This window comes from Ipomoea triloba, chromosome 9 (assembly GCF_003576645.1).
Source record: "Ipomoea triloba cultivar NCNSP0323 chromosome 9, ASM357664v1".
NCBI classification, from domain to species: domain Eukaryota; kingdom Viridiplantae; phylum Streptophyta; class Magnoliopsida; order Solanales; family Convolvulaceae; genus Ipomoea; species Ipomoea triloba.
In genome coordinates, this window is record NC_044924.1 from 6,853,725 (window position 1) to 6,869,954 (window position 16,230).

At 32.1% G+C, this 16,230-nt stretch overlaps 1 protein-coding gene and 1 long non-coding RNA gene across 3 annotated transcripts; both read right to left on the reverse strand.

The window, feature by feature from the left end:
• Window positions 1-675: 675 nt before the first annotated feature.
• On the reverse strand, window positions 676-3,998 carry LOC116030779. Of its 2 annotated transcripts, none has more exons than XM_031273113.1 (6): window positions 3,606-3,998; window positions 3,001-3,156; window positions 2,671-2,763; window positions 2,314-2,487; window positions 1,544-1,708; window positions 676-1,186 (listed from the first exon to the last, which is right to left on the reverse strand). In XM_031273113.1, exons 1-6 carry the CDS (start codon window positions 3,789-3,791, stop codon window positions 890-892), a joined length of 1,071 nt encoding a protein of 356 aa, XP_031128973.1. In that variant the 5' UTR covers window positions 3,792-3,998; the 3' UTR covers window positions 676-889. The 2 variants fall into 2 exon arrangements, with proteins under 2 accessions (XP_031128973.1, XP_031128972.1); XM_031273112.1 differs by having other exon boundaries at window positions 2,671-2,775.
• A 5,991-nt stretch (window positions 3,999-9,989) lies between these two features.
• Window positions 9,990-11,528, reverse strand: LOC116028453. The gene is made up of 2 exons (XR_004100153.1): window positions 11,431-11,528; window positions 9,990-10,277 (listed from the first exon to the last, which is right to left on the reverse strand). It is a non-coding gene; the product is annotated as an uncharacterized LOC116028453 (long non-coding RNA).
• Between the last annotated feature and the right edge of the window lie 4,702 nt (window positions 11,529-16,230).

Here is a 16,230-nt window from a genome sequence, read left to right on the forward strand (position 1 = left end):
AAGGTTAAATACCTTTTCAATCACAATAAAGAACTGAAAGCATAGTTGTTTGCTTCTGATCATCTTACACTTTTGTTTTAGCCTGTCTTGGGAAGGTATAGAAATGATATCATGGTTGTTTGCTTCTTATCATCTTAACTGTACTCCCTTGTTTTAGCCTGCATTGTTAAGGTCTAAAGGCTGTCTAAGACAGATTCACTTAGCCATGTGATGACAAGAAACCTTTTGCGATTAAGAAAGGCATTGTCACAACTCTCAATAGTTCAATTTGTCCAATAAATCATTATATTTGTCAGCGTAATAGATTAACTAAAATTGAGTTCAATTTTTTTATGACATGTGCAAATCACATACATAATACTATCTAGAGTAAATTTCATTAAAGATTCTTTGAGTTTAAGGCATTATAAGCTTTGGTCTTTAATTTACAATTCTATCATAATAACTCTTCAAACTTCTCTAAACCTACAATTTAAAAAAAAAAAAAAAAACCCTTAGTATATTGATATTAAGAATGATGACATATAGTTTGATTCAGTTTCAAAACACGTAATTGGGAAGAACACTTCAAACTACATGTCGTAGTCATTCGTTGAAATGTTGAATCACTATCAATACCAAACACAACAAGCTTTCTGTTCTTTATTAAATAATAAATAAATAAGACCAGGCCCAAAACAAAATCTAGTACGAATGATTACATACAAGAATGAATAATCAATTAATTACAATTTATAAAAATACAAATAAATAAAAATCTCTCACAAACTCCTTTGGTTTGCTATCCTACTTCCCACCAAAGACCAGAAAGGGAGAGGCAATAATACTACACACGAATACTCTGATCTCCAACGAAAGAAAGAAGAAAAAAAGAGGGAAAACACAGACACTAACAAGTTTTTGTTGAATCTTCCACTCCAGGAACTGTATGACTAGGTGGAACTTCAGTTTGTGGAACATCCATTGTTACTTGCTGAGGAAGGGGAACGGGAAACGTTGAGACTGCAGGAAGAGGGTAAACTTCTGTGACCTCTTCGATGTCATCCTCATCAAAATCAATAAAATCCATGGTGAGTTGGTGATATTCAAGAATCTCTCTCAAGAAACGATTCTCACGAGCATACACCTCATTCTCATTTGCCAGCCGAGATTTCTCAGCTAGTAATGTCTCAAGCTGGAGGCGTATCTACAAGTGCAAAGTTATAGGAGAATCATCAATATTGTTTGTGGAAAAGTGGGTTTTTGATAGGTTTTTAATTGAAGTGGAATACATGCTTCAATTTAGTATCAGAACTCGTAAGAGGTCATGATTGCTTAGGCTTTTAATTGAGGCGAAACACTCAAACACATGCTTTAATTTTGGTGTCTTAGGTTTATTTGTTTTCTAGTTTTAGTTACTGCTTCATTCTGTTACATTTTCAAATGCAGTAACACTACCTTAGCCCCTAAAAGGCCATATAACATCTCCAAATGTCATGCTCAATATCACCAAATTAAAACCGGGCAAAGATTTCAAACATAGATCTACGGAATTAGGAATTACCATGTCATCATCATCATGATGGTCTCCCTTTTGGCCAGTCTCTCGAAGCATTCTATTTTCTTCCTCCAGCTGAGAACACCGTTCTTTTGCATAGGCCAGATCTGATTTAAGAGTTTTCAGCTCTCGCAGAAGAAGCTTAGCTTTGGCAGCTGTTGCCACTGCCATCTGTAAGGAAAATAAATAAAACAGATGTCAAAATGCACAAAACTGGCAAGGAGAAGCCATCCAATAATTAAAAATGATTTTTTGAATGCTCTCATTTCTGCATCAGATAAGATTTGTACATGAATGACATTTATCCTGCTAGTTATCACTGTAAGCTTCAAGATGCTAATAACCCCTCTAATCTTAAGTACATTGTCATTCTATAAATACTGCAGTATATAGTCAAATAAGGTCACTTTTAAATACTATAGAAGCTTTGAGCTCAAAGTTTTGCCTAGTATGTTTAATTGAGAATATAGTTATATGGTGTTTAACATCTTGCAAGCATGTTTCATGATTACGTTCAGTGCCATCTTGGCTAAACATTTTTCATTGTCATTATCAACAGTTGCTCCTTTTAGTTATCATCCATCAGACCATCACCATTTTTGGTTGGGCACATAGAGTGGTGACTTTGAGTAATACAAGGCACTTTATTCTTACAGAAAATAAGTTCGGTTTAAAAGATTTCAAGTAGATTAAACATTTCAGAGAGCCTCCTAATGAATATTAAGCTTCTTCATACAACATAACCAGATATGCCATTACACAGGTTGGCAAGTTACCTTGCGAGATTCCGTGAGTTGATCTTCGTTACTTGTTTGCTTCTGAGACTGAGTGGGTTGTGTTTTTGAGCCCTGATTTTGCTCACTGGGGCCAGTTCCATTTCTCCTGATCTGTAGTTTGCGTGTTTCTTGTATGATGTCTGCAGTTTTGTTCTCGACAATACTACGTCCTTCCTGTAAATAAAGAAATAAATGTATATTGAAATGGTAATCCTGCAACTTAATTCCATCTATTATGTACACCTTATATATCATGCCAATCACTATGAAGAAAAATTCAAAAGAGAAATAGCAGAAATGCATTATTATAGAATATTAATGTAACCTTCTTATTAAGAAGGTAACTGATAGATATACCTCCAATGCATTTCCAAAGTTGTTCAAGGAAGATGTGAATGCATCCAAGCCATTCCGAAGAGTAGGATTCTCCATTTTTTTGGAACTGTCATGCTGTTGAAAAGACTGATAGCATTGTCAGGTTTGAAAAGAAAATGAAACAAAATTAGAAACAGCCTAGCTATCATAAACAGAAAATGTACTGTAACAATTTCAAAATACAGAAGTTTTGAGACATTCTACTTGAGTACATGTCTGTCTTTAGTAATTGAGCTTCCTGTGGTTTATTCATAGTTCATAGTAAGAAGCAAATAATAAGCTAAAAAGAGGATGTGATAATGAGTTAATCACCTGGTTGGCCTTTGGTGGACTAATACTAGGGGCTTCAATCTCCCGGGACATGGTTTCATCCTCAAGAATAGCTTTAGCTTTCCTAACTAGAACACCCCAGAAACCGCCCACGTCATCTGAACCCTTCATCGAGGTATAGTCATAGGTGGGAGAACCCTGATATTGAAGTTAGAACAATTATATACACAGCACAATAGGTCAATATGTTGGACTCATTTGTTCTCAACTATTAATCTACTTATAGATAAATTCAAAGTAGTTTTAGGCCATCTCTGGTCCAAAGCAGAAAGAAAAAGTGGTATAACCAATAATTCTAATAATCTTGAATAGCATTTACTTACACAACCTCATTAACCTGGCTCGTTCCATAAAATTAAACTGAAAATATTTTTTTTCTAAATTAAATGCCATGCATGCTGGTTTTTAAAGCAGTGAAGAAATAATAAATGCGTTTTGAGAAGATGATAAATACAGAAAGGAATTTTGATTATCTGCGTTCCGGCAACAAAATTGAAATGAAAAATTAGAAACAGGGTGTATCGATGAAGAGCTATGCCGTAGCTTGAAAGAAAATGAAAGAAATAAGAAGAGATCTAGAAGAACACCTTTGATCGAGGAGAATAAGCGGAGGAGAGGGAGGATTCACGGTGAGCGGCGGAGGCTCTGATCGCCTTCGCTGCCAGCGAAGGCGACGTCTCGGAAGGGCTGTCTAAATCTTCGGAAGAATGCCGGCGAATCTCTGGATGGAATGTGGCTGACCTTGTGAGCCCCAGCTTCCTCCTGTACGCCATTCCTCACCGTCCGCTTCGCTCTACAAATCGATAATAAATGAAAACTCGATTCTTAGAACACACTGCACTCCGGCTGTCGCGCACAGAGGCAGCACAATCGCCAGAATCCACAAGCTCCGCCGTTAACCACCACCGCCGATACGATCGGATTGGATTGAATTGGTTTTTGTTTTTTTTACAGCGAGAAGAAGCCGAGAAGGAAAAAAAAAAGAGAGGGACGCCTCGCCTTAACGAACTACTCTCCGCCTTTTTCGGTTGGCGATGATAATTTAAATTGGGAGAAAGTTTATTGAGAGCATTACCGCACATCGTTTTAACGGACCACTCCGTATTGAATTGGACCCACCCCAAAATTATATTTACGGAGGAATAAAGCAAAATTCAGTTTTATGTGGAGCCTTTGGTGGGGTCCTCGATAAATGCCATGTCAGCTAAAGTTATATATTTGCCAACAATAATTTTTTTGAAAAAAAAAATAATGTGATTTAAAATTTTACATGAAACATGTAATACTTTTTATAAGAGTTAATACCACAAATGATCCTCTGACTATTGGGGTAGTACTCCTTTTAGTACTCGACTTTCAATTCGACCATAAATGGTCCTCTGACTTTCATTTTTGACCACAAATAGTCCTTTTGTTAAAATTTCTGTTAAATAGGTGTTAAATCTAGGGGTATTATCGTCAAATTGATATATATAATGTTCATAAAATAAAAATGTTTATAATTTTTCACCAACAAGCATAATTGAAACAATTAACAAATATAAATACTCATAAATAAAAAGACAATACACTTTATTCTCGTAATTATGCGTACAAAATTAAGATTTAATATTAGAGCTATCTATTTTAATTTAACCAACAGACTAAAATGGAAGATTTTTTTTAAAAAATCTTGCTTTCATCATTTTCATGGTTGTTCATACATGGTCGATTAATAATTTTCACTTTTCATTAATCGATCAAACATTTTGTTTGGGACATAACTGAAAGCTGCTACCGTTTAATTAATATAATTAATCAAGTACAAATTGCGAACATTAATCATGGATTTTTATTTAATTTGTTCATTTATATAAGTTCTCACGTCCATTTTATTTTTATATTTATTAACTTAATGTTTATTAATGTTTGAAATTAATTATGTTGTCATATAATTCTAAAAAAGAATTAATCATAATAATATTAATCAATTTGACGATATTACCCCTAGATTTAACACCTATTTAACAGAGGACTATTTGTGGTCAAAAATGAAAGTCAAAGGACCATTTGTGATCGAATTGAAAGTCGATGACTAAAAGAAGTACTACCCCAATAGTCAGAGGACCATTTGTGGTATTAACTCTTTTTATAAGTTTATAAAATGTATTATATGTTTCACATAAAACTTAAATTGTCAATAAGATTTGAAGTATTTAAACAAATTTATATATGTTTTTGAATTAATCTTTATATATATATATAAGTGTTGAAATTCGTGATTCGTGAGCAATAAGCAATTAGTCCATTTTAAATATACATTATTTATTATTACAAATTATTGTGAACTTGATTTAAGGTATCTTGTCTAAATGAATGCGACATGTACCATTTTTGCCTTTTATTATTTAGCTAAACTTTTTTTTAATAGAGTCTCAAAGAAATACGATATGACAATTACAACTATATAACAACAACAAATAGTGATTATCATCTTCAAGGTCTCTTTTTTTCCAACTTTTAAAGCTTGGTTTAAGAAGGAAATTAAAAAACGAGACATCTATATAAAAAAAAATTATGCATAGAAGTCATGTCATGTAACTTACAAATAAAAATGTTGATTAGAGAAAAATTATACTTTTAGTCTTTGAATTATGAGGTAGGTGTAATTTTTGTCCTCATTAATATAAAGTTGTAATGATACATACTATGTAATTAGTCACCAATACTATATGGTGTATTTATTCACTGTTTTAATGGATGAAATTATTTTGGAAGAAAATATAAACAACACTACTATATAAATCACAATTGTATTCTCATTTTGATTTTATTGGAGAAAAACGTAAATAACACCAAACAAGTTTCACTAGACATTAGAGATAGATGATCTTCACATATGATTAAGTTGGTTGATTTTGTAGGGAGAAGAGATCAGAGCATTTGTTGCCTTGTTGACGTCGAGGGTATTTATAACATAAAAAATTTGAATCGCCATTAAAAGTTACAAAAATATGTGTGGGGCTTTCATGCCCTATGTGTGGTGGCCCCTCATGAAGATATTATGCATTCTTTAAGTTTGTGTGATTATGCTAGACTTGTTTTGCATGAGCCCTCCTTACCTATCTCTTGTGTTATTGGTAATACCTTTCCTAATTGGCTGAGTAATGCAGGGAGACTCTTTCGGAGATAATTTTGAAAGGGCCATAATTTTCTCATATTTATTTCAATAATAATATAATTGTTTAAATCATATTACAATATCAATTTTTTAAAAATAATTGCAAACAATCGAGTCATATATTATTCAATTAATTGGTGATACTTTTGCACTAATTTTAAAATCAATTAAATATATACATACTTTTAAATATTATTATTTATTAAAAAATTATTTGTGTATCTCACGAGTAATTTACTAGTTTCGAGAAAAATGTGACTCTTAGGTTTTTTCGATGGAAGAATGGGAGAAACATTAAGAAAAAGAAAATTTTGTTTGTCTTCTTCTAGTCTGATCCTCCTTTCTTCTTCTTCAATCTTCCCCTCATCCTCCAGAGCATTACCAAAATACCTCTTAGTTATTATATTGCTTGGAGTGTTTCAACATATATACATGGATCAAAGAAATAATAACGAGAAAAACATCAACACTTTTTTATTTTTTTTAAAAAAAAGTAATTTAATTAATTAAATAATAGTGAGAACAATAACAACACTTTAATTAATTTTGCGAGGACAACCAATAAATAAATTTAGATAACGTCATACTAAAGATAATACAAAAGGCTTAACCCATCCATACATAGGTAATATAGCTGCATGTGGTGTCATGAACTTTCCTTTTAGTATAAGGAATGCTAGCTAGGTCAAGCCAGATAATAATCCCTTTAAGAGAGAATATAATACATGCGTTGCTTGCTCTTAACCTTCACTACACACATAATTCAATCAACAAAAACAATAATATAATCGACCCGTATTAACAGCAACATGATTCAAGTCCACATAAAGTTTATGCAATCTTTATAGCATGGATAAGAGTTCATAGTGCACTTTGGTAATATTTTGCCAGTTCTTATATCGTGGACCGCGGTCCCAAAACGACGTCGTTTTAGTAAGTGGGAGACGGAGCCTCGTAATTGACACTACAGTTCATTCCAAAAGATACTGCCTTACATTTGTTTTGATATTATCGAATGAAACTGTAGTTATATCAAAATGTAACTGTAGTTGTGTTGAAATGTAACTGCAATGTATATGAAAAGATACTGAATAACAGTTTCACATTTGTGTTTGATATTATCGAATGAAACTGTAGTTATATCCAAATGTAACTGTAGTTGTGTTGAAATTTAACTGCAGTGTATATGAACAGATACTGAATAACAGTTTCACTTTTGTGTTTTTATATTATCGAATGAAACTGTAGTTATATCAAAATGTAACTGCAGTTGTGTTAAAATGTAACTGCAGTTGTGTTGAAATGTAACTGAAATTGTGTTGAAATGTAACTGCAGTATATATGAAAAGAAAGTGAGTGGCGCGAATTCATCCGTCTGTTTTCATTAATCAAAACGACGTCGTTTTGGGACCGCGGTCCAAAATGCATTGTGGACCACGGTCCACGATATAATTTGCGATATTTTGTGATGTAAACTTTAATTTGTGTTTTATATTATTAAATTCTGTATAAGTATGAATTCTGTGCATGAAACAAATTAATAATTGTGCCTTATGTTTTGAATTTATGTATCTTATGTCACAAATTTTACATCTAAATCAGATTTGAAAAATAAGTAAAAATATAATATGTATATGTATGTGTAAGTATGAATTCTGTACATCATCGTTTTCATCGAGGATCCACAACCTATGATATAAATTGCCAAGTTTATGACAACCACAATTAAGGTTATCATAGCCCAGTTCGTTCAATCTTTATTCAACATAAACTTATACACATAACTTCAAGAATGACTTAATCTCACTCTGTCTAGGGCAACCAATAAAGTTATTTTATATTTCATCAATAATAAATGACGTGCCAATAAATTAATTGAATTAAACAATTTCAAGTGAAACTAACAATTTGTCAAAACCAAATACCAATTGGAAAGTGAGGAAGCCGAAAGAAAAGTGCTTCTCCATGGCTTTTCCCGACGGCGTCTTTACATTCTCTTGGCATGTGGAATACTATGAACAGTTGTTATATTGTGGACTATGCGTTGGGAAATAGAAGATACGTCAACTAATTCTAACACTCTTTAGAAAAAGGAGAACAATTTAAACAGAATATGAAGTCTGTGCCATGTTACAATAACATTGCCTTAACAGCAGACTGTTGGAAAATAGAGGCAACGCCAACTAATCCTGACACTCTTTAGGAAAAGGAGAACAACTCAAACAGAATATGAAGTCTGTGTCGTGTTACAATAACACTGCCTTAAAAGCGTTATTTGCCTGTTAACGGTGTAGTTAAGGATCCCGACACGCTTCCGACAAGTTACACAGACTAGTTGAGCTAAGCTTACACCAACTATAGCTCAGGTGAACCTCGCTTTGCTCAGACACTAGGATAAAAGAATTAAAAGGGAAAGAGAGAGATTTTTTGGTGTGTCCTTTCTAAATGAGGAAGTTGCTATATATAGTAATTGATGTAGCAACCCACCCCTCATCAGCCACAAAACCAAGGAAGAGAAAGAGGACTGAGGCTAAGCACAATTGTCTCCTAATTCATTTCTTCTTTGAACGATTCCCAACAATCCCCCACACATTCAAAGTATAAAGCTAGAATTGACAATGTCTGGGCAATACGAACGAGTTGACCTTAATGTTAATTTTAATTCTTGAACTGACACGTAGTGACCCTGAGTAATTTTCTATAAACCTCACAATACACTCTCAATAGTGGTTAATACACTTGGTTATAGAAAAATACTCAGAGTCACTACGTGTCAGTTCAATAATAAAAAGCTGACATTAAAGTCAACTCCTTCATATTGCTCAGACATTATCCATTCTAGCTTTCTACTTTGAATGTGTGGGAATGTGTGGGGGATTGTTGGAAATCATTCAAAGAAGAAATAAATTAGGAGACAGCCTCACACGTGTCCATCTTTCTCTTCTTCTTGTTGGTTTTGTGGTTATGAGGGATGGGTTGCTACATCAATTACTATAGCAACTTCCTCATTTGGAAAGGACACACCAAAAAATCTCTATCATTCCCTTTTAATTCTTCTATCCCAAGTGTCTAAGCAAAGTGAGGTGAAGTTCACCTGAGTTATAGTTGGTGTAAGCTTAGCTCAAGCCCAGTGTCTGAGCAAAGTGAGGTTCACCTCAGTTATAGTTGGTGTAAGCTTAGCTCGGTGTAATCTATCGGAAGCGTATCGGGATCCTTAACTACACCGTTACCAGGTAAATGACGCTTTTATTTGTTTGAGTTGTTCTCCTTTTCCTAAAAGAGTGTCAAAATTATTTGACGTTGTCTCTATTTTCTTACACTATGGTCCAAACGTTTCTTTTAAATAAAGAGAAAGACTGTCATCAAGTCTTAACAAAATTCTGTAGGTGTTTGGTTCAAGTTATATAAGATAACTAAAGTTATATTTGTTTGGGAATATAATATTCTCATGTTTGGTTCAAGTTATGTAAGATTCCCAGAGAATGTAACATAACCTCCCGATGAAGTTTTTAACATAATATTCTCATGTTTGGTATTTTATTCAATTTATCTTATTTCCGTTGTCTTATTTACTTACTTTAATTTTAAACCAAACACATGAATCTAACATACATTCCCGACAATCTAACATTCCCAGCAATCTAACATTTTCTAAAGCAATTTAACATTCCGTGAACCAAACTTCCAATGAAATTACAGTTCCACGGACATCGAGATGAGCTTTGCGGCCACATCGAAGGCATCAAGCAAGGCCAGTGATGAAATGAACGAGGTTGGGCTAGCTGTTATAATTATCACATGCAAGACAAGCTAGGTTTAATATTTTATTTAAACCGTATATTATTTTCCACCGCAATATTTACGTTGTAAGCGGAGTGGATATATAAAATTTACAACAAACAACGTTGGGGAATGGGAATCGCAGTCCAATAGAACGGCCTGGCCTGGTAAACGTCGTTATCACCATGAATGCCCAAATTAAGGCCGGGTTTATGGCTCATACTTCTTCAACTTTCCATAGCCGCCGTTCTTGATGCAAGAACCATATGTGACCTGTCTAATCACGTTAGGCTTCTTCACCATAGCATCTTCAATTCCCCTTCAAATCAACATATATAATTATACTAGTTTTTTTATGTGCGCAAAAAATATATGCTCAATATTAATATTTTATATTAAAATTTTAAATTTATTTAGATTTTAAATATATTTAAATTATTGTAAATAATAATAATCATGTAAAATATTTTTATAAATTTTATATTTATATTTTAAAAAATAACTAACATATAACTACAATATATAATATATATATATTATTATTATTGAATATATATATATATATATAAACAATTGTGGGAAAAATAAAAATTATAACAGCAGTACAACTTTTATAGCATGATATATAAAAAAAAACAGACATAAAATAGGGTATAACATTACTTTACACTTATTATGTTTTTAGATTTAGATAATTGAGTAGCTGGAGGCTTGCCGCGGCGCGTGCGCGTCTGCACTGCCCCCACTCATGCCAGAATCTTTGTCGTCGTCCTAGCTAGACTACTTATAGCTTGCCGACAAGAAATTAAGACATTCTTGGATTATATTTCGATATAAACATAATTAACATTAAACTGATCGAACACCAAAAGAAAAGGAAACAATTGTTTAATTTTCTTTAATGACATGGATGACCCACATCTCAAGCTTGAGCATTCATTCTTATCCTAACCTTACTCTTTTTTTCACATATAAAGCTTCATAGAGTCGATTACATTTGGTGTAACTCTAAGTTTGAAGCACAAACCTTGTGTAACTCTAAGTTTGAAGCACAAACCTAACACTCCTCACGTGGAGCATGTGAGATGCAATAAATCATTTAATGTGCCTTAGTGACACACTCAAATTTTCACTACTAAACTATGCCCTAGGACACATTCACACATTTAATGTAACTCTCAGAGACTGTCAAGATCCAATTCTATATGATTGCCTATAATAATATTCTATCACTTAAAAACTAAGTGAACTGCTCTTGCAAGCATTAATTCTTATCTCAACCTGAGCTTAATATAAGGCATGAGCCGTGATGTGTCATTAAATAGCACTGCACTTTGATTTTATTTTATCTGTTCTTTCTTCCAACAAAACACACACACACACATATATATATATATATATATATATATATAATAAGAATAACAACTAGGATTCATATAAACTGTTTGTAAACAACATTGGTTAAATGTCACCTGGTAATAGACTGCAGAGATTGAATTGGATGCATATATGCACCACAGAAGTTTTACTAAGCAGGGAAGATGATGCCACCAACATTAATACAACCTGGCCTAAACCTCTCTTAATTAAGGTTAGCCGCCATGGTTAGTACCGGCGGTGGCATCATCTCTCCTGCGTAGTGAAACTTCCGGATGTGTTTCCGGCGGCCTCTATCATCGCCTCTCTTGTAGTATTCATACTCTCATCTGCGATCCTCATCAATCGAATCTGTTATGCACTTGTGCGGCTCACTATTGTTCATATATAAAGGTCCAATCGAGGACTTGGAGCTAAATTTTTAGGCAAAATTGTGTTTTTATCCCTCAATTAATAATTTTAATCCCTTATCTTTTTCGTCATTGTAATGTACTTCCCTAACTTAATTTTTAAGAAAGTTACATTTTTAGTCCTAAAGTAATAAAATCATTAAACTATGTTAAAGTTTTACTTTTTGAATACTACTATACTGACTATGTTATAATATAGTATATGTTCATAATTACTTTACCAACCTACTGAAGTGACTTCCTATATGGGAGAGTCATTTCATACTACTAAACCACAAGGTCATTGACATGTTAAAGTTTTACTTAATACATGAACACTTTAATATTTATTTTTTCTTTATATTCTCTTTGATTTTAGTATTTCATAGGTAAAATAAAGAATTAAAAATTTTATTTTTTAAACTTTTCATCCCCAATTGTTATAAATGTCTCTGTTTTCCATTACACGAATCCGTTAAAAATCAAATTGACTATTTTACGAATAAAATATCAATACTGAAGATTATATAGTTATTAATCGGAAGAAGTATAAAAATTAGATAAATATTATATGTACTAAGCAAATCACAACATAATTTAATGTTTTGCTGTTTTATAAACCAAAATTACAACTTATTTAAAAAGTTTTGAGGGATATATTACAATAACAAAAAATTAAGGATTAACAAAAGTTAACATGAAATAATCGAGGGCTTAAACATATATTTTTCCGACGAGAATATAATGCCAAATTAGTGCCGTGAATAAATTGACCGAGTCAAACGGTAACAATCCCAAATTATTAGGTTGGTTTATGATTATGTGGTCAGAATTTGGTTTTGAAGACGTATATCCTTGCCGGTCTAGACATCTAGAGATGAAGCTGACGTTACCTCTACCACGTCAGCCACCATAGGTGAATTCACCTCTGTTAAAACAATTTATTTTTTAATTTTATGGCAATTTATTGGTTTGGTTTTACGCGGGAAGGGAAAAAGCCGCCATCAAGCTGATCAAGCCAGCAAAATCAATCAAAGCATATGGACCCCTTTTGGTTGAAAATTTAATTGGGTGACAGACATATAGTTGGCGAGGGTTTAAATTTTTTAAATTTTGATTTGTAGTGTTTTATTTACACCCTGTATTTTTTTGCTCTACCTATGAACCCACACTAAATTTGTATATTCATGTGCATAAGGAGTTCATACCAATTCCAAATTTTCAGTGTTCGTGACAGGAATCAAACTCTTACCCAACCATCAAAAGCAAGTATTTATAATGAGGGCTATATATATATATATATATATATATATATATATATATATATATATATATATATGCATGGGATGATTTATGTGAGAACATGCTCATAGGTAAAACATGCGAATTGATCTTATTCATCTATTTGAGTAGATTAACAGTTGATGGTCGATTGGTCGCTGAAAAATAATGAGAAAAGGGATGATGGAGTCAGTTTTAAAATATTGTAACTTAAACTTAAAAGTTTGTAATAATTATAAAATTGACATTTTTTTTTACAAAATTTCCAACCATTGATGAACTCTAATGGATAGCTATGATCAGCCATCACTTTTTTACATGAGAACATGAATGTTCTCATTTGAACCCCATGTGCGCGCGCACGCACAAGTTCAAGTGAGAACGCATGTTCAATGTAAAAAGCGAGCATTATTCTTATTTATCATTCTAGGCTAGCAGATCAATGGCGAAAAATTAAGAAAAAAAATAATGTAACTAATAGTATGTGCACACATGTGAGACCCTGAGTGCACACATGTGAGGTCCTGAATGCGCTGTTAGTTATTCTCAAATACACTGTCAAATATTTTCATGCACTATTGTAATTATTAAAAAAAATGTTGCCACATTTTCCTTAATTTTTAGCATTTAATAAATTCAACTAACTTAGATGGATGATCATAGTGTTTTAAACTCACGACCTCTCTAAAGAGATGAGAGCGCATACTGCATAGCCACTCATGTCAACCAAACTGGTTATTAGAATTCATAAATTGTATTATAGTCTTTAGTTGGATGAAATAATATAAATGCAATAAGCACTCAAAAGACAAAATTAACATTCACATAATAAAAAATATTATTATTGTTGTTGTTGTTATTAGATTGTTAATTATATAATACATAACAAAAATAAGTAAGAATAAATTAAGTATTAACAATATAGTATTTGTTACCTAATGAAGTACAAAGAGTCAACAGTTGACTCCACTAAGGCTCGAACCCACTCCCATCATCCATGTGGGAGTGTTAACTGGGATACCGGATGCCACTAAACCACAAGGTCATTGGCCTATTCACGAGAACTTGAATATAGCTTAATATCATGCTCTAATTCATAATATATATCTACTTTGAAAGAGAAATAATTCAATCAAAGTTAATACTGTTCTTGAAAATAAAATGATTTATCAATAATATGATAGACTTAATTATTCTAAAAAAAATGTTATTTCATTCTGAAATACTTTGAGAACGAAATCTACTCTTATTGTTTTAGATGAATTAACTATTCACTTTTATGTCAATAACTTTGTGATTTAGTGGCATGAAATGTCTCTTTCAAATGAGAGATCATGAGTTTGATACTTCAATAGTACTAAAGAAAAATTATTTACTTTTATAATATAAATATAAAAAATAAATGTATTTTATTCAAATTAATATTTGATTTTACTCCATAAAATTAAAATTGCACACCTGTAATAATTTTAAATTTTTTATTACCTAAAAATTAGCCTAATAAATGAAAAGTGTCATTAGGTTATACCAAACATGATGCATTTAATACGAAGGCATAGTACACCATAGTTGAACTCTATTTGGTAACATTAATAACAAGAAACTTGGGCAAAATGATAGGTGGGGCCACAATGAATGATTGAAGGTTTATCCATTATAAATATTTTATTAGAAGTTTCTTTTTCTTTTTCTTTTTTTTTTTCATTTTTTTAATTTACCAGCTTACATGGCATTTGTGTATCTTAAATTTTCATATTCATAACTATTTATAAATTATTTAATAAAATAGGAAAAGAATTAGTTTTGACTCTTTGAAGAGTGGCTAATTAGCCTTTTTTATTTGAACTGGTCGAACCATTTAGACTAATTAATTAAGCACGCTATCAAACTTTACGAACTCAATTCATCAAATGGAATTGACCGAATTTGAACGAGTGATGGACAACTAATGGAGATAAGGAATTGAACTTGTAAGCTTTAGGCCGGCACAAGAGTTATGCTCCACTAGTCCACTTCACCTATTCGAACACCTATTTTGGATTATATTTTTTTATTTTGAAGTTTTGTTCTATCTCAGTAAGTGTGTACGTATACACTCACAGTCTCTCCATTTATTTGTTTTTTTTTTTAAACACTCTTGCTTTATTTATTAGTTTTGAAGATTATATTTGTTCTAGCTTTCGTTTCTGCATGCATGTTTACCCTCAATTTTACAATGAGACGGTTTAGCAGCGTCGGAGCTTAACCGATCTTATCCGTTGTGTTAATTCTATTTTTTGTTTTTAACGCATAATTTTTGTTACAAGATCCAACCTAAATAAAAAATAAAAAATGAATAAACGGTATTGCATATATGGATATAATATGATGAATCAGCAGCTGTTGACTGTTGTTGACTAAGAAGTAAACAAAGTAGCCATGCACATTAGTCAATTATCCAATAATATGCGCGCAGTTGATAGAAGATAAGCTAGTGAATTTGGCTCACACTTATGTAATACCGTCTCGCGTATTGTTTATCTGTAAAGCGGATCAAATCGATTTGAATATAATGCTTTTTAATTTACAGTAGAAGAATGGGGATGAATTAATATGGCTGTTTCGATCCATTTATCTATGATGATTAATGACTAAAAAATAACTGCGTCAATTTTATAAATATTTGTATAAGAGAATTGACTTAAGGATTCCATGCATCTATTTATTTAATGCAACAAAACTAATTAGACCAAATATGTTATTTTTGCAAAGAGTTAATTCCATTTTTGGTCTTAGATTTATAAGGGACAATCCACTTTTAGTAATTTTTTATTAGAGCATTCACTTTTGGTCCTAATATTATTGTGGCATGACCAATTTTGGTCCTCCAGCAACAAATTAAATTGTTGAAATATCGTTAAATTCAAAGACATTTCAATCTCTTTTATACAAAGTATGTTGAACCGCTATATTTTTTATGTTTATTTTTTTTTGAAAACATTCATAATTGAAGATCGAAATGTCGTCATTGTATTTAACGATATTTAAACTGATTTGTTGATAAAGGACCAAAATTGGTAATGCCACAATATTACTAGGACCAAAAGTGAATGTTCTAATAAAAAAGGACTAAAAGTGGATTGCCGCCTATAAATCTATGACCAAAAAGGGAATTAACTCTTTTGCAAACTAATACCAGTAACCCAATTGCATATGATGAAACACTCCTAACAAAAAAGAAGCGAG